General features: G+C 50.6%; 1 protein-coding gene across 2 annotated transcripts in view; it reads left to right on the forward strand.

The window, feature by feature from the left end:
• The first annotated feature begins 524 nt into the window (after positions 1 to 524).
• LOC134353873 (serine/threonine-protein kinase BRSK2-like) overlaps positions 525 to 23,329 on the forward strand; it is a 288,528-nt gene continuing 265,723 nt past the window's right edge. For both annotated transcript variants that reach the window (XM_063062367.1, XM_063062369.1), the window contains exon 1: positions 525 to 682. In XM_063062367.1, the coding sequence (XP_062918437.1) occupies positions 598 to 682 (85 nt within the window). In that variant the 5' untranslated portion in view covers positions 525 to 597. The remainder of the gene's footprint in view (positions 683 to 23,329) is intronic.

The raw sequence follows: 23,329 nt of genomic DNA on the forward strand, positions 1-23,329 counted from the left end.
CATACACACAATAATGCAACATGGACAGATGCACGCAATCATGCGACACGCGACACGGACATGGGTACGAGCACAGACACAGCCAGGCCATGATAATAAAAAGAAAATAGCTATAAATATATAAAATAGCTTATGTACATTGACTGTGTGTTCATAAAGTGATGCTAGGCACAGGAGTGTCTGCGCAGTAGGAGACTCTGACAGGAAATGATAAAGTAGTGGTGCTGGTGGGCTACTGAAGAATGAGAATAAGCAATCTTGAATCCTGATTCTTGAATGCTCGGTATCCCCAGGAAGGCAAAGGGTTAAAAAGCGATTGGGTGTCACCGAGGGTTCCCGGATGGAGGCATTAAAAAAAAGGGAAGAGCAGGTCGGATGATGAGCTGAGAACAGAGGCTGGATCAGTCCCGAGACAGCGGAGAGGATGCTGCCGACCGGGGCACAGGATACTCTGCATCTCCTGTCTTACTAACCCGAGGGTCTTGGGGAGGGTGGGGGGAGGGTTGGGAGACAGGAATAAAAGAGGGCGGTTTTCAAACATAATTTCAAAACGTAAATTAGAACCCAAGAGCAAAAAAAGGAGGTTTAATCGAGACAATGTCAACATCCACAAAAGAGGCAGGCTGTGCACAATATGTGGGACCGTACCGGCTTGAGAAGACACTTGGAAAAGGACAGACAGGTTTGGAACCATTTTTTGAACAATCTATCTGATATTGTGCATCTGATGATGAAATGTGCGCTTCAATGCAAGCCACTGCCCCTTTGTGATCTGTGTCGGAGCCGGAAAAGACACAGACAATCAATTAATCTAAGGTTTTGCAGAGCGGGTTTATTGTTTTGCACGTAAGATTTATTTACCGTTCTATCCTTGAGCGACAGGATGCGCTGGCCATTTCAGTCAAATGCCTTCTAAGACCAGGGGTAATTAATTAATTCATGTACAACATTGCATTATTCTCAAGAATTGATTTGTAAAAAAAAGCAACATAAAAGAGGTTGAATTTGAGCCTCGTTGTTTTAAATTCTGAGCGGTGACAGCCCAATACCGATTCATTCTGCAGGGCTGCCGTATAAAGGGAGCGTGCAGATTTTTAATTTGAACTTTAAGGGGATTCCGATTGAAATGTTCAGTTGCATTGAATTTTTTTTCGTGCATATTGTTAATTGCAAAATTTTCCTGAAAGTAAATCGTTGTGCATTTTGAACCTGCTACGCCGACCTAAGGATTTTTTTTTGTCTTGGATTACGTTAATAGCGAAGTAAATTGATTGATACAGTATATACTTAGATTTCCAAAAGCTTTCTGTTCTCATTTTGGATATTTAATTGAATTTAATTTGGATTTGAATTTAATCGATATTGGCTGTTTATAATCGAAAGTGTTTCAAACAAATGTAAATATGTATAGACGGCAGCGGCGAGTTATAAATCCCTTATGTTGCTACAGAAAATGAATGCATATTACAGGTATACGTCATTTTGAGGAGAAGAAAAAAGATCATTTTTAAAGGTCCCGGGAAGTTAGTTTTTTTAAAAATTACATGCAAATGAAGCCTAGAATGGTTCGTGTGTTCAGTGGATTGCGTTTCATACTCGCCGCGTCTCAGTTGCTTGCATTGGGGTTTCTCGGTGCTGTTTGGAAGCAGTGAGAGAATTGATTCGGAAGTTGATTGCGGAGGGAAGCGCTTCCAGGCGCTGCGTTAACCGCAAGGGAATGCTTAGTGCAGTCTCCGTCCCCGGAACCTGGGCAAGTGACAGGCAGACCAGCGAAGACGTAATGCAAACCCATGCTGCGGAACTATAAACCACGTAGGCACAATGGAGAGAGTCGCAAATAAATACAACCGTATTTATCAGTGCTGCTTTGGAGTAGGATCAATGGCATTTATCTGCATCGTAAGTTTCCATGATCATTATAATAGTCCGTTACGTATACCTTATAAAATAATTGTGTGTGTGTGTGTTGTAATGCTGAGTCCAATGCAGTGTGGACAGTGTTGTATCCAGTGGGTATAGGAGTGTATATGCAGTGTGGACAGTGTTGTACCTAGTGGTTTAGGAGTGTATATGCAGTGTGGTCAGGGTTGTATCCAGTGGGTATAGGAGTATATATGCAGTGTAGACAGTGTTGTACCCAGTGGGTATAGGAATGCTTCTCCGGCCCGAAACGTTGATTGATCATTTCCACGGATGCTGCCCGACCTGCTAAGTTCCTCCAGCATGTTGTGAGTGTTGCTTTGACCCTAGCATCTGCACAGTATTTTGGGTATAGGAGTGTATATGCAGTGTGGACAGGGTAGTACACAATGAGTAAAAGAGTTAGGGACAGGGATGTACCCAGTGGATATCAGAATATATATGCAGTGAGGACAGGGTTGTATGCAGTGAGTATAGGAGTGTGTATGCAGTGTGGACACAGTTGAATCCACTGAGTATAGGAGTATATATGCAGTGTGGACAGGGTATTTATGCAGGGTGGTTAGGGTTGTACCCAGAAGGTATGGGAGTGTATTTGCAGTGTGTACAGTGTTGTATCCAGATGACATAGGAGTGTATCCATAGTGTTGTACCCAGTGGATATCAGAGTATATATGCAGTGTGGACAAGATTGTATCCTGATGGTATAGGAGTGTATATGCAGTGTGGACAGAGTTGTATCCAGTGGGTATAGCAGTGCATATCCAAAGTGGACATGATTTTAACCACCGGGTAGAGGAGTTTATATGAGTGTGGACAGTGGGTATAGCAGTGTATATGCAGTGTGGATACCGTTGTATCCAGGGGGTATTAGAGTAGATATTCAGTGTGGACAGAGTTGTATCTAGATGATATAGGAGTGTATATGCAGTGTTGTCAGTGTTGTACCCGGTGGGTATAGGAGTGTATATGCAGTGTGGTCAGGTTTGTACCCGGTGGGTATAGGAGTGTATATGAGTGTGGACAGTGTTGTACCCGGTGGGTATAGGAGTGTATATGCAGTGTGGTCAGTGTTGTACCCGGTGGGTATAGGAGTGTATATGCAGTGTGGTCAGGTTTGTACCCAGTGGGTATAGGAGTGTATATGCAGTGTGGACAGTGTACCCGGTGGGTATAGGAGTGTATATGCAGTGTGGACAGTGTACCCGGTGGGTATAGGAGTATATATGCAGTGTGGTCAGGTTTGTACCCAGTTGGTATAGGACTGTATATGCAGTGTGGACAGTGTACCCGGTGGGTATAGGAGTGTATATGCAGTGTGGACAGTGTACCCAGTGGGTATAGGAGTATATATGCAGTGTGGTCAGGTTTGTACCCAGTGGGTATAGGAGTGTATATGCAGTGTGGTCAGGGTTGTACCCAGTGGGTATAGGAGTGTCAAAGGGATTGTGTCCAGTGGGTATTGAGATGTATATGCAGTATGGTCAGTGTTGTACCCGGTGGGTATAGAAGTCTATATGCAGTGTGGTCAGTGTACCCAGTGGGTATAGGAGTGTATATGCAGCGTGGTCAGTGTACCTGGTGGGTATAGGAGTGTATATGCAGTGTGGTTAGTGTTGTACTCGGTGGGCATAGGAGTGTATATGCAGTGTGGACAGTGTACCTGGTGGGTATAGGAGTGTATATGCAGTGTGGTCAGTGTTGTACCCGGTGGGTATAGGAGTGTATATGCAGTATGGTCAGGGTTGTACCTGGTGGGTATAGGAGTGTATATGCAGTATAGTCAGGGTTGTACCCGGTGGGTATAGGAGTGTATATGCAATGTGGTCAGTGTTGTACACAGTGGGTATAGGAGTGTATATGCAGTGTGGTCAGTGTACCCGGTGGGTATAGGAGTGTATATGCGGTGTGGACACTGTACCCGGTGGGTATAGGAGTGTATATGCAGTGTGGTCAGTGTTGTACCCGGTGGGTATAGGAGTGTATATGCAGTAAGGTCAGTGTTGTACCCGGTGGGTATAGGAGTGTATATGCAGTGTGGTCAGGGTTGTACCCAGTGGGTATAGGAGTGTATATGCAGTGTGGTCAGGGTTGTACCCAGTGGGTATAGGAGTGTATATGCAGTGTGGACAGTGTATCCGGTGGGTATAGGAGTGTATATGCAGTGTGGTCAGGGTTGTACCCGGTGGGTATAGGAGTGTATATGCATTGTGGACAGTGTACCCGGTGGGTATAGGAGTGTATATGCATTGTGGACAGTGTACCCGGTGGGTATCGGAGTGTATATGCAGTGTGGACAGTGTACCCGGTGGGTATAGGAGTGTATATGCAGTGTGGTCAGTGTACCCGGTGGGTATAGGAGTGTATATGCAGTATGGTCAGTGTTGTACCCGGTGGGTATAGGAGTGTATATGCAGTGTGGTCAGGGTTGTACCCGGTGGGTATAGGAGTGTATATGCAGTGTGGTCAGGGTTGTACCCGGTGGGTATAGGAGTGTATATGCAGTGTGGACAGTGTACCCGGTGGGTATAGGAGTGTATATGCAGTGTGGTCAGGGTTGTACCCGGTGGGTATAGGAGTGTATATGCAGTGTGGTCAGTGTTGTACCCGGTGGGTATAGGAGTGTATGTGCAGTGTGGTCAGGGTTGTACCCGGTGGGTATAGGAGTGTATATGCAGTGTGGACAGTGTAGCCGGTGGGTATAGGAGTGTATATGCAGTGTGGTCAGGGTTGTACCCGGTGGGTATAGGAGTGTATATGCAGTGTGGACAGTGTACCCGGTGGGTATAGGAGTGTATATGCATTGTGGACAGTGTACCCGGTGGGTATCGGAGTGTATATGCAGTGTGGACAGTGTACCCGGTGGGTATAGGAGTGTATATGCAGTATGGTCAGTGTTGTACCCGGTGGGTATAGGAGTGTATATGCAGTGTGGTCAGGGTTGTACCCAGTGGGTATAGGAGTGTATATGCAGTGTGGACAGTGTATCCGGTGGGTATAGGAGTGTATATGCAGTGTGGTCAGGGTTGTACCCGGTGGGTATAGGAGTGTATATGCAGTGTGGACAGTGTACCCGGTGGGTATAGGAGTGTATATGCATTGTGGACAGTGTACCCGGTGGGTATCGGAGTGTATATGCAGTGTGGACAGTGTACCCGGTGGGTATAGGAGTGTATATGCAGTATGGTCAGTGTTGTACCCGGTGGGTATAGGAGTGTATATGCAGTGTGGTCAGTGTACCCGGTGGGTATAGGAGTGTATATGCAGTATGGTCAGTGTTGTACCCGGTGGGTATAGGAGTGTATATGCAGTATGGTCAGTGTTGTACCCGGTGGGTATAGGAGTGTATATGCAGTGTGGTCAGGGTTGTACCCAGTGGGTATAGGAGTGTATATGCAGTGTGGTCAGGGTTGTACCCGGTGGGTATAGGAGTGTATATGCAGTGTGGACAGTGTACCCGGTGGGTATAAGAGTGTATATGCAGTGTGGTCAGTGTTGTACCCGGTGGGTATAGGAGTGTATATGCAGTGTGGTCAGGGTTGTACCTGGTGGGTATAGGAGTGTATATACAGTGTGGTCAGGGTTGTACCCGGTGGGTATAGGAGTGTATATGCAGTGTGGACAGTGTACCCGGTGGGTATAGGAGTGTATATGCAGTGTGGTCAGGGTTGTACCCGGTGGGTATAGGAGTGTATATGCAGTGTGGACAGTGTACCCGGTGGGTATGGGAGTGTATATGCAGTGTGGTCAGTGTTGTACCCGGTGGGTATAGGAGTGTATATGCAGTGTGGTCAGTGTTGTACCCGGTGGGTATAAGAGTGTATATGCAGTGTGGTCAGTGTTGTACTAGGTGGGTATAGGAGTGTATATGCAGTGTGGTCAGTGTTGTACTAGGTGGGTATAGGAGTGTATATGCAGTGTGGTCAGGGTTGTACTAGGTGGGTATAGGAGTGTATATGCAGTGTGGTCAGTGTTGTACTAGGTGGGTATAGGAGTGTATGTGCAGTGTGGTCAGGGTTGTACCCGGTGGGTATAGGAGTGTATGTGCAGTGTGGTCAGGGTTGTACCCGGTGGGTATAGGAGTGTATATGCAGTATGGTCAGTGTTGTACCCGGTGGGTATAGGAGTGTATATGCAGTGTTGTCAGTGTTGTACCCGGTGGGTATAGGAGTGTATATGCAGTGTGGACAGTGTACCCGGTGGGTATAGGAGTGTATATGCAGTGTTGTCAGTGTTGTACCCGGTGGGTATAGGAGTGTATATGCAGTGTGGTCAGGGTTGTACCTGGTGGGTATAGGAGTGTATATGCAGTGTGGACAGTGTACCCGGTGGGTATAGGAGTGTATATGCAGTGTGGTCAGGGTTGTACCTGGTGGGTATAGGAGTGTATATGCAGTGTGGTCAGTGTACCCAGTGGGTATAGGAGTGTATATGCAGTATGGTCAGTGTTGTACCCAGTGGGTATAGGAGTGTATATGCAGTGTGGACAGTGTACCCGGTGGGTATAGGAGTGTATATGCAGTGTGGTCAGTGTTGTACCTAGTGGTTTAGGAGTGTATATGCAGTGTGGTCAGTGTACCCGGTGGGTATAGGAGTGTATATGAAGTGTGGTCAGTGTTGTACCCGGTGGGTATAGGAGTCTATATGCAGTATGGTCAGTGTTGTACCTGGTGGGTATAGGAGTGTATATGCAGTGTGGACAGTGTACCCGGTGGGTATAGAAGTGTATATGCAGTGTGGTCAGTGTACCCGGTGGGTATAGGAGTGTATATGCAGTGTTGTCAGTCTTGTACCCGGTGGGTATAGGAGTGTATATGCAGTGTGGTCAGTGTTGTACCTGGTGGGTATAGGAGTGTATATGCAGTGTGGTCAGGGTTGTACCCGGTGGGTATAGGAGTGTATATGCAGTGTGGTCAGTGTACCCGGTGGGTATAGGAGTGTATATGCAGTGTTGTCAGTGTTGTACCCGGTGGGTATAGGAGTGTATATGCAGTGTGGTCAGTGTACCCAGTGGGTATAGGAGTGTATATGCAGTATGGTCAGTGTTGTACCCAGTGGGTATAGGAGTGTATATGCAGTGTGGACAGTGTACCCGGTGGGTATAGGAGTGTATATGCAGTGTGGTCAGGGTTGTACCCGGTGGGTATAGGAGTGTATATGCAGTGTGGTCAGTGTTGTACCCAGTGGGTATAGGAGTGTATATGCAGTGTGGACAGTGTACCCGGTGGGTATAGGAGTGTATATGCAGTGTGGGCAGTGTACCCGGTGGGTATAGGAGTGTATATGCAGTGTGGTCAGTGTTGTACCTAGTGGTTTAGGAGTGTATATGCAGTGTGGACAGTGTTGTACCCGGTGGGTATAGGAGTGTATATACAGTGTTGTCAGTGTTGTACCCGGTGGGTATAGGAGTGTATATGCAGTGTGGACAGTGTACCCGGTGGGTATAGGAGTGTATATGCAGTGTGGTCAGTGTTGTACCCGGTGGGTATAGGAGTGTATATGAAGTGTGGTCAGTGTACCCGGTGGGTATAGAAGTGTATATGCAGTGTGGTCAGTGTACCCGGTGGGTATAGGAGTCTATATGCAGTATGGTCAGTGTTGTACCCGGTGGGTATAGGAGTGTATATGCAGTGTGGACAGTGTACCCGGTGGGTATAGAAGTGTATATGCAGTGTGGTCAGTGTACCCGGTGGGTATAGGAGTGTATATGCAGTGTTGTCAGTGTTGTACCCGGTGGGTATAGGAGTGTATATGCAGTGTGGACAGTGTACCCGGTGGGTATAGGAGTGTATATGCAGTGTGGTCAGTGTTGTACCTGGTGGGTATAGGAGTGTATATGCAGTGTGGTCAGTGTTGTACCCGGTGGGTATAGGAGTGTATATGCAGTGTGGTCAGTGTTGTACCCGGTGGGTATAGGAGTGTATATGCAGTGTGGTCAGGGTTGTACCCAACCTGTCACTGGTCCATATTTACAGAATGTTATCCCTTATAAAGTTGGATATTACTTTTCAAATTGGGTATCTATTTTGTTCTGATCCTTCAGAGTTTAGTCCAAAATTAGTGACACTGTTTCTTTCCAGAGTATAAAACCGGTGATTCAGATGAGACCCTCTCTCACCTCCCATAGTAACTCAGAGGTCTGGTGTAGGACGGCTGTGTGCAAAACCTGTCAGTGTGATATGTGATTGTGGATTTAACGTACTCACCGCATGAGCTGTCAGCAATGTATAGAACACATATACAATATATAATGGAGCCTCTGTCATTGTAAATCTGGTCATTTATCTAATGTTATTTCAACAGCACACTAGTATATTGAGCAACTACCAATGGTTTCATCTATAATTTATCTGGGTAGTACTTTCTACCACATTTTAGATGTCATTAGCTTTATTTAGTTGTCACGTGTATATTGAAACATATCGCAGTGCCTTGTTTTGCGTTGATGACCAGCAGCCTGCAAGTGTTGCCATGTTCCCAGCGCCAACACAGCATGCCCTCAACTCACTGTGCAGAACCCTTGGCTGCACGTGGTTTTGGACTGTGGTAGGAAACCAGAGCACCCAGAGGAAAGCTGCTGTCATGGGGAGAATGTGCAAACTCCATGAAAAAGAGTACAGTCGACGTTTCGGGCCAACACCTGCCAAAGGATGCTGCCTGGCCTGTTGAGTTCCTGCAGCATTTTGTGTGTGTATCAAAGTTATTTTTCTGCAAATGTGTCTGTCTCGTCCACAACTTTGTCACAATTGAGGCAACACATTGCTTAATGTTAAAGATTACATGTACATCAAAAAGATGGCACCAGCGAAATTCGGCAACTTTCTGAGGGCTGAAGAAAATTGTCCCAGTTTTCCTCTTTGGGTATAGTTTCTATGACGACCTGCACAATCGGGGAACGTGCTGGGAGCAGCCTGAAAGCATTGCCGTGCACACAGAGCGAACCCACACTCACCGACCTGAACCCCGACATCTTCAGACGGTGGAAGGAAACCAGATTACATGCGCCGAAACATTCGTAATTTACGTTAACAACCGATACTGTCCGAGGATGTACTGGGGATAGCTGTGCCTGCAGCACAACCTACGACTTGGGTTGGCACCAACCCGTACCCAGGGACCCCGGGGCAGCAACCCATGCCCGGGGACCCCGGGGCACCAACACGTACCCGGGGACCCTGGGGCACCAACCCGTACCACCCTTTCCCCAGATGACCCATCAGGGAGGACTGGTGCATGTCCAGCGTCAGGATGTGGTAACAATGGAGGCTGCGAAAAGCAGATTAACCAGGCTAAGTCTTGGGATGTGAGGGATGTCCTATCAATAAAAACTAAACAGCTTGTTCCTTGGAGTTGGGGTGAATATGGGATGGCCTTGTCCAAACAGGTGGGATCCCAAGAGGACATAACAAGACTGAGGTCATCTTGTTTGCCCAACAAGGGAGACAGAAACACACTGTAGAAGCTAGTGCTGATGGAGGGTAGTAAATCTCTGGAATTCTCTAACCAGGATGGTAATGGCCACATCAACGCACATGTTTAAGGATGAGGTGGATACATTTAACAAATTGACGAACTGAGGATTATTGGGAAATGGGACAAATTAATGCAGAACAGCTCAGTTATTAGCATAATGAATGCTGAGGGGTTTGACAAGCCAATTGACCCACTCCGTCACTTGTGTTCTGTTGTGTTCTTGTGATAAATGGGGAGAGTGCCTTGAGGAGATTCTCTGCTGTGAGACTTGAAACCATAACTTCCTGGTTCAGAGGTGATGTTGTGGTCCAGGCTGTTCCATATAAACTCCAGGCTACTGCCAGGGTATGCCATTTTACCCTCTGTCTGGCTTACAAATGCTAGAGGAACTCAGCAGGCCAGGCAGCATGGAGGACAGAGTACCGTCAATATTTGTGTGTGTGTGTTTTCTCTCTGCCCTCTGAGCACCTGTGTGTGTGACTCTCACACTCACTCTGTGCCCCTGTGAGAGTGTGCATGTCTGCATCACCCTCTTTGCCCTTTAGTTTGTACATATCAGTGTGTCACTCTCAGAGAGAGAGAGTGTATGTGTGTACACCTTCCTCTCTCCCACTGCCTTCCCCCACCCCGCCTTCACCCACTCTTAACTTCCCCTTTCTCTCTTCCATCTTTCTCCCCAGTACCCCTCTCCCCTCTCCCCACTCCCCCCTCCTCCCTCTCTCACCCCCCTCTCCCCCCTCCTCACCCCCCTCTACCCCCTCCTCACCTTCCTTCCCCCTCTCCTCCCCTCCCCCTCTTCCACTCCCCCTCCCTCCCTGACACTCCCCTCCCCCACTCCCCACTCCCCACTCCCCCACCCTCTGTCCTACTCCCATTCCCCCCTCCCCCTCCCCTCCCCCACTCCCCACTCCCCATCCTCCCTCCTACCCTCATTCCCCCCTCCCTCCCCCTCCCTCCCCTCCCCCTCTCCCTCTCCTCCCCTCCCCCCTCTCCTCCCCTCCCCCTCTTCCTCCCCTCCCCTCCCCCTCTCCCCACTCCCCCTTCCACCTCCTCCACTCCTCTCCCACCACCTCCCCCTCCCCTCTCCCTCTCCCACTCCTCTCTCCCTCACTCCCCACTCCCCCCTCCTCCCCCTCTCACTCCGCCCTCCTCCCCCTCCCTTCTCACTCTGCCCCCTCCCCCTCCTCTCCCCACTCCCCCTTCCTCCTCCTCCCCTCCTCCCTCTCCCACTCCCACCACCTCCGCCTCTCCCCCTCTCCCACTCCTCTCTCCCTCACTCCCCACTCCCCCCTCCTCCCCCTCCCCTCTCACTCCCCCTCCCCTCTCACTCCCCCTCCTCCCCTCCCCTCTCACTCCCCCTCCTCCCCCTCTCACTCCGCCCTCCTCCCCCTCTCCTCCCACTCCCCCCTCCCTCTCCCACTCTCCCTCTCTCTCTCCCCCACCTCTCTTTCTCCCCCTGCCTCTCCCTCCCCTCTCCCCCGCCTCTCCCTCCCCCTCTCCCCCGCCTCTCCCTCCCCCTCTCCTCCCGCCTCTCCCTCCCCCTCTCCTCCCGCCTCTCCCTCCCCCCTCCTCCCGCCTCTCTCTCTCTTCCCCAGTCTTTCTCTCTCTCCCTCCCCACTGACTGCCTCACTTTGCCTTTCTCCATCTTTCTCTCCTACTGCACCTCTTTCTCTTTCTCTTTGTCCCTCTCTGCTTCTCTCTCTCTCTCCCACCATCTGTGGTTCTCTCTCTATCTGCATTCCTCTGCCTTTCTCCCTCTCCCTCTGTTACTCTCTCTCTTTTCTCCCTCTGCCCCTTCTCTTTCACTCCCCCTCTCCATCTGCCACCGCTCTATCCCTCCCTCCCTCTTTCTATCTTTCTCTCCTTCCCTCCCCCGCTTTTCTCCTCTCTGCCGTTCCCTCTAACTCCTCTGCCTCAGTCTTTCTTAGTCTCTGTCCCACTCTCCCTCTGCCTTCCTTGTTCTCTGTTTCTCTGCATTTCTCATTCTACCTCTCTCTCTGCCTTTCTCTCTGACTTGCTGTCTCTCCCCTGACTTTCATGCCTTTCTCCCTCTTCCTTTCGTGCTCCCTCCCCCCAGGCCTCTCTCTATCTCTCTCCTCTGCCTGTCTCCCTCTCAAACTGCCTGTTTTTTCTCTCTCCTTCTGCCTTTCTCACTGTGCCTTTGTCTCTTTCTCCCCCTCTGTTTTACTCTTTCTCTCCATGTGCCTGTCCCACTCTTTTTCTCCCTGTGCCTTTCTCTCTCTGTCTCTCTCTCTCCCCCCCCACCCTGTCTTTCTCCCTCTCTCCCTCCCTTTGACTTTCTCTCTCTGTCCCTCTGCCTATCTCTGAGTGCCCATTGTGCTCTCTCGCACCGTCTTTCTCTCTCACCCCACCTCACCCCCTCACCCCCTATCCCCATCCCCCACCCCTCACTCTGCCTGTCTGTCTGTCTCACTGTCTACCATTCTCTCGCTCTCTCTGCCTCCCTCTGTGTTACACTCACTCTTCTTCCCTCTCTCTGCCCCTTTCCTTCCCTCTGCCTTTCTCCCTAACTCCTCTGCTTCCCTCTCTCTGCTTTCCGGCTTTCTTGCTCTCTCCCTCTGCCTTTTGTACTCTCTATTTCTCTGCATTTCTCGCAATGTCTCTCCCTCTGTCTTTCTCTCTGTCCCCCACTCTCTGTCCCACTCCCCCTTGCCCCACACCCCTCTCTCTACCTCCCCAGTCCCCCTCTCATCTAAGCCCCCCCAAACCCCCGTCCCCTCTAAACCCTCCTCTCTCTAACCCCCTCTACCTACCCCCTCTCTCTACCTACCCCCTCTCTACCCTCACCTCAACTGCACTTTCTATGCCCCCTCTACCCCCCTACCCCAACTCTAACCATCTCTCCCTCCCTGTCCCACCCTCTCTTCGTTCTTTTCTCTCCCTTCCTCCTTCTCTTTCTCTCTCTATTTCCCCTTCTCTCTTTCTCTCTCTCAATGCTTTAAATTATGCTCTTACAGTCTGACAATATGGATGTTAAGATGAAAATCGCTGTCCATCGCGCTTGAATTAAGACTATTTTAATTGATAATTCTGTATATATGTATTTGTTTTGTTCATCTACAGGGGTTAAGCTGCTAATATTGTGGCAGCTGTTGGAGTCGTGATCATGCTGCTCTACAATTAATCTCAGAAAGTCCCCTTTTCTACGTCCCTGATACAGGATGTTTTGGCAGAGGAGTTAGGTGAAACATTACAGTAGTTCTGCAGCTTTTGAGTTTAACACCACAGCAGATCAACTAATTTAATACTGTCCTTCAGCATTCATACTGGTAGAGGAGTTGCTGTATGATGCCGGAGATTCGGAAAAACCTGAGGTCATATAACGGATAAAATATTGACAATTGGGGAAATTCCTGCAGGCAAATTTCCGCCAACGGCCTGCAGTTGTCAGTTTCTACAACACCTTGCAAGCTGAGCTGGTGGAAAAGAAAGTGAATGCATCATCAGACTCAGAAAACAGGTCCTTTCCCCAAGCAGTGAGGCTGATCAACACCTCCACCCACTCACCCACCCCTCCACACCCCCAACAACCAGTACTTCACCCACTCACCCACCCCTCCACACCCCCAACCACCACTACTTCACCCACTCACCCACCCCTCCACACCCCCAACCTCCACTACTTCACCCACTCACCACCCCTCCACACCCCAAACCACCACTACTTCACCCACTCACCCACCCCTCCACACCCCCACCAGCACTACTTCACCCACTCACCCACCCCTCCACACCCCCACCACCACTACTTCACCCACTCACCCACCCCTCCACACCCCCAACCACCACTACTTCACCCACTCACCCATCCCTCCACAACCCCCAACCACCACTACTTCACCCACTCACCCACCCCCCCACACCCCCACCCACCACTACTTCACCCACTCACCCACCCCTCCACACCCCGAACCACCACTACTTCACCCACTCACCCACCCCTCCAGACCCCCACCCACCACTACTTCACCCACTCACCCACCCCTCCACACCCCCAACCACCACTACTTCACCCACTCACCCACCCCTCCACACCCCCAACCACCACTACTTCACCCACTCACCCACCCCTCCACACCCCCAACCACCATTACTTCACCCACTCACCCACCCCTCCACACCCCAACCACCACTACTTCACCCACTCACCCACCCCTCCACACCCCCAACCACCACTACTTCACCCACTCACCCACCCCTCCACACCCCCAACCACCACTACTTCACCCACTCACCCACCCCTCCACACCCCCAACCACCACTACTTCACCCACTCACCCACCCCTCCACACCCCCAACCACCACTACTTCACCCACTCACCCACCCCTCCACACCCCCAACCACCACTACTTCACCCACTAACCCACCCCTCCACACCCCCAACCACCACTACTTCACCCACTCACCCACCCCTCCACACCCCCAACCACCACCTTCACCCACTCACCCACCCTCCACATCCCCAACCACCACTACTTCACCCACTCACCCACCCCTCCACACCCCCAACCACCACTACTTCACCCACTCACCCACCCCTCCACACCCCCACCCACCACTACTTCACCCACTCACCCACCCCTCCGCACCCCCAACCACCACTACTTCACCCACTAACCCACCCCTCCACACCCCCAACCACCACTACTTCACCGACTCACCCACCCCTCCACACCCCCAACCACCACTACTTCACCCACTCACCCACCCCTCCACACCCCGAACCACCACTACGTCACCCACTAACCCACCCCTCCACACCCCCAACCACCACTACTTCACCCACTCACCCACCACTCCACACCCCCAACCACCACTACTTCACCCACTCACCCACCCCTCCACATCCCCAACCACCACTACTTCACCCACTCACCCACCTCTCCACACCCCCACCCACCAGTACTTCACCCACTCACCCACCTCTCCACACCCCGAACCACCACTACCTCACCCACTAACCCACCCCTCCACACCCCCAACCACCACTACTTCACCCACTCACCCACCCCTCCACACCCCCACCCACCACTACTTCACCCACTCACCCACCCCTCCACACCCCCAACCACCACTACTTCACCCACTCACCCACCCCTCCAGACCCCCACCCACCACTACTTCACACACTAACCCACCCCTCCACATCCCCAACCACCACTACTTCACCCACTCACCCACCCCTCCACACCCCCAACCACCACTACTTCCCCCACTCTCCCACCCCTCCACACACCCACCCACCACTACTTCACCCACTCACCCACCCCTCCAGACCCCCAACCACCACTACTTCACACACTAACCCACCCCTCCACACGCCCACCACCACTACTTCCCCCACTCTCCCACCCCTCCACACACCCACCCACCACTACTTCACCCACTCACCCACCCCTCCAGACCCCCAACCACCACTACTTCACACACTAACCCACCCCTCCACACCCCCACCCACCACTACTTCACCCACTAACCCACCCCTCCACACCCCCAACCACCACTACTTCACCCACTCACCCACCCCTCCACACCCCCAACCACCACTACTTCCCCCACTCTCCCACCCCCCCACACCCCCTCCCACCACTACTTCACCCACTAACCCACCCTTCCACACCCCAACCCACCACTACTTCACCCACTCACCCACCCCTCCACACCCCCAACCACCACTACTTCACCCACTCACCCACCCCTCCACACCCCCAACCACCACTACTTTACCCAATCACCCACCCCTCCACTCCCCCAACCACCACTACTTCACCCACTCACCCACCCCTCCACACCCCCAACCACCACTACCTCACCCACTCACCCACCCCTCCACACCCCCAACTACCACTACTTCACCCACTAACCCACCCCTCCACACCCCCAACCACCACTACTTCACCCACTAACCCACCCCTCCACACCCCCAACCACCACTACTTCACCCACTCACCCACCCCTCCACACCCCCAACCACCACCTTCACCCACTCACCCACCCCTCCACATCCCCAACCACCACTACTTCACACACTAACCCACCCCTCCACACCCCCTCCCACCACTACTTCACCCACTCACCCACCCCTCCACACGCCCACCACCACTACTTCACCCACTCACCCACCCCTCCACACCCCCAACCACCACTACTTCACCCACTCACCCACCCCTCCACACCCCCAACCACCACTACTTCACCCACTCACCCACCCCTCCACATCCCCAACCACCACTACTTCACCCACTCACCCACCTCTCCACACCCCCACCCACCAGTACTTCACCCACTCACCCACCTCTCCACACCCCGAACCACCACTACCTCACCCACTAACCCACCCCTCCACACCCCCAACCACCACTACTTCACCCACTCACCCACCCCTCCACACCCCCACCCACCACTACTTCACCCACTCACCCACCCCTCCACACCCCCAACCACCACTACTTCACCCACTCACCCACCCCTCCAGACCCCCACCCACCACTACTTCACACACTAACCCACCCCTCCACATCCCCAACCACCACTACTTCACCCACTCACCCACCCCTCCACACCCCCAACCACCACTACTTCCCCCACTCTCCCACCCCTCCACACACCCACCCACCACTACTTCACCCACTCACCCACCCCTCCAGACCCCCAACCACCACTACTTCACACACTAACCCACCCCTCCACACGCCCACCACCACTACTTCCCCCACTCTCCCACCCCTCCACACACCCACCCACCACTACTTCACCCACTCACCCACCCCTCCAGACCCCCAACCACCACTACTTCACACACTAACCCACCCCTCCACACCCCCACCCACCACTACTTCACCCACTAACCCACCCCTCCACACCCCCAACCACCACTACTTCACCCACTCACCCACCCCTCCACACCCCCAACCACCACTACTTCCCCCACTCTCCCACCCCCCCACACCCCCTCCCACCACTACTTCACCCACTAACCCACCCTTCCACACCCCAACCCACCACTACTTCACCCACTCACCCACCCCTCCACACCCCCAACCACCACTACTTCACCCACTCACCCACCCCTCCACACCCCCAACCACCACTACTTTACCCAATCACCCACCCCTCCACTCCCCCAACCACCACTACTTCACCCACTCACCCACCCCTCCACACCCCCAACCACCACTACCTCACCCACTCACCCACCCCTCCACACCCCCAACTACCACTACTTCACCCACTAACCCACCCCTCCACACCCCCAACCACCACTACTTCACCCACTAACCCACCCCTCCACACCCCCAACCACCACTACTTCACCCACTCACCCACCCCTCCACATCCCCAACCACCACTACTTCACACACTAACCCACCCCTCCACACCCCCTCCCACCACTACTTCACCCACTCACCCACCCTCCACACGCCCACCACCACTACTTCACCCACTCACCCACCCCTCCACACCCCCAACCACCACTACTTCACCCACTCACCCACCCCTCCACACCCCCAACCACCACTACTTCACCCACTCACCCACCCCTCCACACCCCCAACCACCACTACTTTATCATTTCCTGCCAGGCATCTCATGTACAGGCATAAATCAATCTATGTACAGAGCTACCTGCAGAACTGTGCAAAAGTCTTAAGCAACACACATCAATGTTGCTGGTGAACGCAGCAGGCCAGGCAGCATCTCTAGCGAGAGGTACAGTCAACGTTTCAGGCCGAGACCCTTCATCAGGACTGACAAAGGGTCTCGGCCTGAAATGTTGACGGTACCTTTTCCTAGAGATCCTGCCTAGCGTGCTGTGTTCACCAGCAATTTTTATTTGTGTCGCTTGAAATTCCAGCATCTGCAGATTTCCTCGTGTTTGCATTTTTAAAAGTCTTAGGCACCCTAGATTTTTTTATATGATTTCAGGTGGTCTGGCTCCTGACCCCTGCTAACCTTTCCTTTCCACGTACCTGACCCCTGCTAACCTTTCCTTTCCACGTACCTGACCCCTGCTCACCTTTCCTATCCACGTACCTGACCCCTGCTAACCTTTCCTATCCACGTATCTGACCCCTGCTAACCTTTCCTTTCCACGTACCTGACCCCTGCTCACCTTTCCTATCCACGTACCTGACCCCTGCTAACCTTTCCTTTCCACGTACCTGACCCCTGCTAACCTTTCCTATCCACGTACCTGACCCCTGCTCACCTTTCCTATCCACGTACCTGACCCCTGCTAACCTTTCCTATCCACGTATCTGACCCCTGCTAACCTTTCTTATCCAGATACCTGTCTGACTATTAACCTTTCCTATCCATGTACCTGTCTCATTGTTAACCTTTCCTATTCAGGTACCTGACCTTTTTGTTTTAATGTTGAGGTTAGCTGTGAGTTATCATGGAACAAGCACGTTGTCACACCCAATCGTCATCCCATTTACACTCATCCTACACAGGACTGGGAAAAGCTGCGGAAAGTTGTCCACTCAACCAGCCCTATCACGGGCACTAGCCTCCCCAGCATTCAGGCGTCTTCAAAAAGGTGGCATGCGTCATTAAGGACCCCATCAACCAGGACATGCCATCTTCTCATTGCTACCATCAAGGAGGAGGGACAGGACCTTGACATTTTAGGAACAGCTTCTTCCCCACTGATCAGATTTCTGAATGGACAATACAACCTGAACACTCTCTCTTTTTAATCTCTGTTTGCACTACTTATCTAAAAGTAGCGAGTTAAATATGTATATTATAGAAACATAGAAAACCTACAGCACAATACAGGCCCTTCGGCCCACAAAGCTGTGCTGAACATGTCCTTCCCTTGGAGATTACCTAGGGTTACCCCTATTTTTCTGAGCTCCATGTACCTATCCAGGAGTCTCTTAAAAGACCCTATCGTATCCGCCTTCACCAGTCGCCGGCAGCCCATTCCACACACTCACCACTCTCTGCATAAAAAATTTACCCCTGACATCTCCTCTGTACCTACTTCCAGGCACCTTAAAACTGTGCCCTCTCGTGCTAGCCATTTCAGCCCTGGGGAAAAGCCTCTGACTATCCACAAGAGCAATGCCTCTCATTATCTTCTACACCTCTATCAGGTCACCTCTCATCTTCTGTCGCTCCAAGGAAAAAAGGCTGAGTTCACTCAACCTATTCTCATAAGGCATGCTCCCCAATCCAGGCAACATCCTTGTAAATCTCCTCTGCACCCTTTCTATGGTTTCCACATCTTTCGTGTAGCGAGGTGACTAGAAATGAGCACAGTATTCCAAGTGGGGTCTGACCAGGGTCCTATATAGCTTCAACATTACCTCTCAGCTCTTAAACTCAAACCCACGATTGATGAAGGCCAATACACCGTATGCCTTCTTAACCACAGAGTCAACCTGCACAGCAGCTTTGAGTATCCTATGGACTCGGACCCCAAGATCCCTCTGATCCTCCACACTGCCAAGAGTCTTACCATTAATATTATATTCCGCCATGATATTTGGCCTACCAAAATGAACAACCTCACACTTACCTGGGTTTAACTCCATCTGTCACTTAGCGCAATTTTGCATCTTATCAATGTCCCACTGTAACCTCTGACAGCCCTCCACACTATCCACAACACCCCCAACCTTCCGTGTCTTCAGCAAATTTATTAACTCATCCCTCCACTTCCTCATCCAGGTCATTTATAAAAAGCACAAAGAGAAGGGGTCCCAGAACAGATCCCTGAAGCACACTGCTGGTCACCGACCTCCATGCAGAATATGACCCGTCTACAACCACTCTTTGCCTTCAGTGGGCAAGCCAATTCTGGATCCACAAAGCAATGTCCCCTTGGATCCCATGCCTCCTTACTTTCTCAATAAGCCTGGCATGGGGTACTTTATCAAATGCCTTGCTGAAATCCATATATATTACATCTGCTTTACCTCCATCAATGTGTTTAGTCACATCTTCAAAAAATTCAATCAGGCTGGTAAGGCATGACCTGCCTTTCACAAAGCCATGCTGACTATTCCTAATCATATTATGCCTCTCCAAACATTCATAAATCCTGCCTCTCGGGATCTTTTCCATCAACATACCAACCACTGAAGTAAGACTCACTGGTCTATAATTTGCTGGGCTATCTCTACTCCCTTCCGTGAATAATGGAACAACATCCGCAACCCTCCAATCCTCCGGAACCTCTCCCGTCCCCATTGATGATGCAAAGATCATCGCCAGAGGCTCAGCAATCTCCTCCCTCACCTCCCACAGTTATCTGGGGTACATCTCGTCCGGTCCTGGTGACTTATCCAACTTGATGCTTTCCAAAAGCTACGGCATATCCTCTTTCTTAATGTTTATATGCTCAAGCTTTTCAATCCGCTGTAAGTCATCCCTGCAATCGCCAAGATCCTTTTCTGTAGTGAATACTGAAGCAAAGTATTCATTATTACCCTTGCTATCTCCTCCGGTTCCATACACACTTTCCCAGTGTCACACTTCATTGGTCCTATTCTCTCACGTCTTAACCTCTTGCTCTTCACATTTTTGTGGAATGCCTTGAGGTTTTCCTTAATCCTGTCTGCCAAGGCCTTCTCATGGCCCCTTCTGGCTCTCCTAATTTCATTCTTAAGCTCCTTCCTGCTGGCCTTATAATCTTCTAGATCTCTATCTTTTGAACCTTTTGTAAGCTCTTATTTTCTTCTTGACTATATTTACAGCAGCCTTTGTACACCGCAGTTCCTGTACCCTACCATCCTTTCCCTGTCTCATTGGAACGTACCTATGCAGAACCCCATGCAAATATCCCCTGAACATTTGCCACATTTCTACCGTACATTTCCTTGAGAACATTTGTTCCCAATTTATGCTTCCAAGTTCCTCGGGAGGAGAAGATGGCAGCACGCCGTGCGTGCGCAACTCTCCGGTGAAAAATGATGTCGTATCTGTTAAATAGGGGCCGTGGACAATTCTGATTTGATGGAGAATGGACGTGAAAGCACAGAGGAACATCTGGAGAAATTTCTGAAACGCCCGTTCGCCCGTTCGCTGCTGTTACTGTGTGGTCGGGAATCTTTTGGAGGGCAGGCCTCAAAATCCCCGGCCTTGCCTGCTTTCGGCGACCGAGAAGGAGGTTGAATCGTTCAGCAGAGCTGCCACTCAGTACTTGGTGTCGTTGGGCTGATCAGAGCTCGAAGTTTTTGGATGACTCAGAGTCGGATTGTGGTCAGCATGGCAGGGAGAGTTTTTCTTCCTTCTCCCGTCTGCGTGAGATGTGGGACATTTGAGAAACTTTGAACTTCACGGACCTTCTTCATCAAGTTATGGTATTGTGCACTGTTGTAATTATATGTATAATGATTTGGTTTTGTCAGTTTTTTCAGTCTAGGTTTGTCCTGTGTTTTGTGATATCACACCGGAGGAAATATTGTATCATTTCTTAATGCATGCATTACTAAATGACAATAAAAGGGGACTACGTGTCTTCATAATCTAATCTCATATTTCCCCTTACTCCAATTAAATGCTTTCCTAACTTGTCTGTTCCGATCCCTCTCCAATTGTGATCAATATCTCCAAAATGCTCTCCCACTGAGAGATCTGACACCTGACTGGGTTCATTTCCCAATACCAGAGCAAGTAAAATCAGGAGGGCTGAAAAAAGGCATGAAATTGCCCTAGCAGACAAGGTGAAGGATACCCCACCCCCCCAGAGATTCTACAGATATGTTCAGAGCAAAAGGATTGCAAGGGACAAAACTGGTTCTCTGGAAGACCAGAATGGTAATCCATGAACACAGCCAAAACAGATGGGGGAGATGTTAAATGCATTGCTCGGGAGAAGGATACAGAGTCTATAGAAGTGAAGCAAAGCAGCATCAACTTCATGAACCCAGTACAGATTACAGAGGAGGACGTGTTTGCTACCCTGAGGCAAATCATGATGGATAAATCCCCAGGGCGTGAAAAGGTCTTCCTTCGGACCCTAAGGGAGACAGGTGCAGAAATTGCCGGGGCCCTAGTAGAGATATTTAAAACATCCTTAGCGACAGGAAAGGTGCCAGAGGACTGGGGGACAGCCAGTGTCGTTCCACTGTTTAAAAAGGCTCTAAACTGAAACCAAAAAATAATAGGCCAGTGTTTCTGACATCAGTTATGGAAAAGTTATTGGAAGGTATTCTAAGAGACCGGATATATAAGTATTTGCTTAGACATGGACTGATTAAGGATAGTCAGCATGGCTTTGTGCATGGTAGGTCATCTCTAACCAATCTTTTAGAGGTTCTCGAGGAAGTTACCAGGAAAGTGGATGTTGTCTACATGGACTTTAGGTTTCAATAGGTACATTTAAAGTCAGAGAAATGTATACAATGTACGTCCTGAAATTCTTTTTCTTCGCAAACATCCACAAAAACAGAGGAATGCCCCCAAAGAATGAATGACAGTTGAATGTTAGAATCCCAAAGCCCCCCCAGCTCCCCTCCCACACACAAGCAGCAGCAAAGCAACAACTCCCCTCCCCTCCCCACCAGCAAAAGAGCATTGTCACCCTCCATTGAGCACTCATGCGTGCAGCAAAGCATCAATAAAGACACAGACTTGCAGACCCCAAAGACTACTCGTTCACCCAGTATTCGATATACCACAGGCTCTTTCTCTTCCTAATAAGGGAGAAAGAGGTGTCCCCCTTTCACAATGAAAGGGGAGACATAACAAAACAACTCACTGAGTTATGGTGTTAAAAGTCTGTTTCGTCACCTTTTCTGAGCTCTGTGCGCAAAGAACTCGGGTCTCTGGGCACACAGCCAGCAGCCCGCTCGCTGCTTCCGATCTTCCGTGTTCTCCCACATCACATTACCGACCTCAAATCCACCCGCCTCCAGAGTCACAAAAATCCAGTGCCCTGAAGGTGTGCCAGTATTCCAGGCTGCGTCCTTGGCGTATCGAAAAGTGGCTGGTCACAAGGTCCTGAGAACGGGTCCCATTTCCACAAGGGAATGAAGTCAGCGTGTAAGTCCAGGCCAGAGTATTCAAAAGAACCCTGAAAAAGGAAAAAGAGATAGTAAAGATGGAAATAGAGCTGTTCCTGAAGATGCAAGCAAAGGAGTTGCCTTTTAGTGCCATCATCCTCAGCTCTGCCCCTTCCATTAAATGCCTTTAATAAGGCATTTGACAATGTCCTTCGTGGGAGGCTGGTCAAGCAGGTTCAGTCGCCTCGGCATTCAGGATGAGGTAGTAAATTTGATTAGACATTGGCTTTGTGAGAGAAGCCACAGAGTGGTTGTAGATGGTTGCCACTGTGACTGGAGGCTGTGACTAGTGGTGTGCCGCAGGGATTAGTGCTGGGTCCATTGTTGTTTGTCATCCATATCAATGATCTGGATGATAATGTGGTTAACTGGATCAGCAAATTTGCGGATGAAACCAAGAGTGGACAGCACGGAAGGCAATCTTGGCATGCAGTCAGATCTGCATCAGCTGGAAAAAGGGGCTGAAAAATGGCAGATGGAATTTAATGCCAACAAGTGTGAGGTTTTTCACTTCAGTAGAACCAACCAGGGTAGGTCTTACACGATGAATGGTAGGGCACTGAGGTGTGTGGTAGAACAAAGGGATCTTGGAATACACGTCCACAATTCAAGTGGCATCACAAGTAGAAAAAAAAAGAAAGCTTTTGACACATTGGCCTTCATAAATCAATATATTGTGCAGGAGATGGGACCTTATGTTGAAGTTGTATCAGATGTTGGTGAGGCCTATTTTGGAGTACTGAGTGCGGTTTTGGTCACCAACCCATAGGAAAGATGTAGACAAGGTTGAAAGAGTTCAGAGAAATTTACAAGGAATTGCCGGGTCTGGTGGACCTGAGCTAAAAAGAAAGATTGAATAGATTAGGAAGGTATTGCTTAGAACGTAGAAGATTGG

Source organism: Mobula hypostoma, chromosome 11 (assembly GCF_963921235.1).
Source record: "Mobula hypostoma chromosome 11, sMobHyp1.1, whole genome shotgun sequence".
Lineage (NCBI taxonomy): Eukaryota > Metazoa > Chordata > Chondrichthyes > Myliobatiformes > Myliobatidae > Mobula > Mobula hypostoma.